The 3,548-nt window shown below is 64.5% G+C and overlaps 1 protein-coding gene across 1 annotated transcript; it reads left to right on the forward strand.

Annotated features, from left to right (window-relative positions):
- Nucleotides 1-295: 295 nt before the first annotated feature.
- Nucleotides 296-1,760, forward strand: MNEG_15209 (hypothetical protein; the record flags this gene model as incomplete). Its single annotated transcript, XM_014036320.1, has 5 exons — nt 296-445; nt 764-817; nt 1,138-1,214; nt 1,492-1,549; nt 1,617-1,760. 5 exons carry the CDS (start codon nt 296-298, stop codon nt 1,758-1,760), a joined length of 483 nt encoding a protein of 160 aa, XP_013891774.1.
- Between the last annotated feature and the right edge of the window lie 1,788 nt (nt 1,761-3,548).

The raw sequence follows: 3,548 nt of genomic DNA on the forward strand, positions 1-3,548 counted from the left end.
CGTACCACATCAGCGCGCTCTACGTCATCGACCTGCAGCGCTTCAGGCAGCAGGCCGCTGGGGACAACTACAGGCGCGTGCCGGAGGGGAGCGTGCACAGGGCGTGCTTGCGCCTGACGCAACCAGACGCCGGGGCGCGTGGGCCCCCCATTGGCCCCTGGGTGCACACCCAAGGCGCTTGCGCACACCCATGACAACATTCTGATTCACACATGATGTCACACAGTTGAGGACCGCCTCCCCCCACCCCGCCCCACAACCGCTTGTCCTCCCACCACCACCACCCCCCAGGGTGATGTATGAGAACCTGTCCAAGGACCCCAACAGCCTGGCCAACCTGGACCAGGACCTGCCAAACTACGCGCAGCACCAGATACCCATACACAGCCTGCCGCAGGAGTGGCTCTGGTGCGAGAGCTGGTGCGGCAACACCACCAAGGCGAAGGTGGGAGGGGGGGCATGAAGTGTGGGCAGTGGGGGCTGTGAAATGCTCGTGGCCATTTGGGGCCTGGTGGCTGGCGCCGCAGACGTGCATCACTTCCAGGCGCTCAAGCTTGGTCGCATATTGCTCCCATTCCTTCTTGCACCGACATGCCGCTGCTTCTTGCCTGTTGCACTGAAACCCTGCGATGACCTGGCGGCCCCAGCCTTGGCGCAATGACACCCCCAACACAATTGACTATCTTCTTCACCACCCACCCACTGCTGCGCTCAGCCCACCACCCCACCTGCCCCTATTAACCCCAAAAACACACCCCTGCAGGCCAAGACTATTGATCTCTGCAACAACCCAAAAACCAAGGAGCCCAAGCTGCAGGTGGGGGGACACGGCCGCGGACGGCGCTCATGCCAAGCGCTTATGGATGCCAGTCGGGCCATCCACGGCCTGACCGCCTGGGGAGTGCTGGGCTGGGAGCTTGCTCGCTTCTTCCCGTTGGTGATGACGCCACTACTTCCAATCCAGGGCTGGCCAGCCGCTGCTTCGTGCCCATGCCTGCGCCCACCTGGCCAACCTGCCCTTCCCGGCCCCTGGCCCTCGGTTCCCATGGACGATGCGCCTGCAAGTGAGCCTCCGAAACACCTCCCACCCTCCCCATCGCTCCCTCCCCTTCTGCATTGGCACCTTCCGCCCTCCAGGCCGCGCGCCGCATCATCGCAGAGTGGCCTGCGCTGGACGCGGAGCAGGAGGCGTTCACCAAGGCCGCGGAGGACAGGTGAGGCATCCCCCCTTCCGCCCCCCCCCCTCCCCAAACAATGACTTGACCCGCTGGCGTGTGCTACACCCTCCACTGATGCTGTTGGCGGCGTCACTCTCTGTCGCGCGATCGCACTGCCGTGGGTGGAAGGGCGAAAGGGCTGCGTGGCAGGATGGTAGATAGGGGTTTAGACCTGGCGCAACATGTGCGCCCCAGCAACCCGCTGCACGCAGCAAGACCAAGCAGCGGGGAGGCGGGCCCAAAAGCCCCGCGTGCGCCCTTGCCCCACACGCAGGCTTTCGCGGGAACAGGCGGCGGCCGCCGAGGCGGCGGCGGCGACCAAGGCGGCGGCGGTGGCGCGGCAGGCTGCAGCTGAGGGTTTAGGGGAGTGTGATGGCGGCAGCTGCCCCTCCGACACAGCCGACAGGAGCGAGCTTTGAGCTTCTCCTGCCGCTGCTGCTGCTGCTGCTGCCGCCGCTGCTGCTGCTGCCGCCGCTGCTGCTGCTGCCGCTGCCACCGCTGCTGTCGCTGCTGCTGTCCGCGTCGGCAGCTTTTCCTGCCTGACTGTCCTGGCGCATTGATCAATCGGACCAATTTCTTCATCCTTCTTGTACTGAATTCTGAAGTGTTCCAATCACAACACCTGTATTAATGGTGGAATCTTGGTGCTGCGTCCCCGTGAGAGGACACTTGGCTTGTATGCAGCAATGGCAAGTGGAAGGGCCACGTGCACAGCGCGCCATGCAAGCAAGACTGCGCCGGAGCTCAGCACCCTGACAATATCATATAAACCAAATTCAACAGCACTCATGGGATCTGGCAGGCTACCCAGCGCTCAGCTCGGTATAACAGCAGCAGCCATGCCCACCTGCTGCTGGGCAGCTGAGAAGCAGCAGCGTAGCGGCCAGGGCAACTAGCATGTTCGATCCTCTCCCTCCGCACAGCTCAATCAACGTTAACATGTGTCAATGCTCATAAACAGCAACATTAGTCTTGTGACCCTGCACAGAACGCAAAATCCGCCAGCACCGTCGACGACACATCATGGACTCGCGGCACAGCGCCCCCATGGGGGCGTGTTACTTCTTGAATACCATGCTGTGGTTCTCTTCGGCCAAGCTAAACACCACGCCGCTGCAACCCGTGAGTGTGGTGGCTGAGGTTAGCCCGGAGGAGCAGGAGGACCAGAGGCAGCGCCGTGACGCTCGGTGAGTGTTACCAGTCTTATCAATGACCATAGAAGCAGGTTTGATTGCCTATAGAGGCCTGGGAGGGTTGGTTGGCCTGCGGTTGGCCTGGTGAATGCGGTCACGTGTGAGTCCTACGTGGCGTTCACCACTTTTATAATTATATTGAAGTGATTGCGTTTCCTTGCGTCCAGCGTGCAGCCTTATCAGCGCTGTGGCCGTGCCAGGCAGTCCCATCTTTCACTCCTTGCTGTCGCTGCTCACCTCCCATGCGCGGCGTGCCGCACCCTAACCCCCCAACCGCAGGCGTGCGCGCCGCCACGAGCCCACGGGATCAATCTTCAGCTGGTTTTGGCCGTCACAGCCCCGTCACGCCATTCGCAACCTTGACTTGCGACGCCGACGGCGTCCGCCTGACCGTTTCCACCCACCTGGCGACCTACCACTTGTGCGGCAGCAAGCGGCGGACGCCAGCACCCCTGCCGCCGCTTTCGCCGCAGCTGTTGGTGGGGTGGCAGTGGGTTTGCTGCAGCTGGCTGCCAGGCGCGGCCGGGCACGCCGCTCACGTGCGGCGCCGGACGCCGCCGGCGGCCGCCGCAGCGGCAGCCCGCCAGGGGCGCCCGCCTGCCCTGTGCCCAACGGACTCGGCTGCGTCTGCCCAGCCGGCCGCCACGTGCGTCAGCAGGTGGTGTGCCGCCTGCAGTCATTCCTGACGACTGCCGTGACCGCGTCCGTGGAAGACGTGAGCCCAGACGTGGCGCCCGGGCTGGCAGCACAGCACCAGGAGTCTGCTGAGCTCGGCGTCGACGCCGGCAGTGACGCCACCCTCGCCAGCAGCCTGTCTGACAGCCTCAGCAGTGGCGGCCTAATCCCTCGCCTGTGCATCAGCGACAGCGGCAGCGACAGTGCCGCCGGCTCCTCTGCCGCGGCCAGCAGCTGCTGCTCCCTCACCACCCAGACCAGCTCGCCGCCGACGGAGCCCTCCCAGTACCAGCCAACCCTGGGGAGCAGCAGCCCCTCCGGTGTCAGTGCAGCAGTCTGCGTGGTCTTCAACATCTCACCCGTCAAGCTGCACTTGACCATCTCGTCAGCCGGGCCCGCCCTCGTGCCGGCGCCTGCCTGCCCCGAGCCGCGCGAGGCCAAGGCAGCTGCGACCAACACGCCT

This window comes from Monoraphidium neglectum (assembly GCF_000611645.1).
Source record: "Monoraphidium neglectum strain SAG 48.87 unplaced genomic scaffold scaffold05128, whole genome shotgun sequence".
NCBI lineage: Eukaryota > Viridiplantae > Chlorophyta > Chlorophyceae > Sphaeropleales > Selenastraceae > Monoraphidium > Monoraphidium neglectum.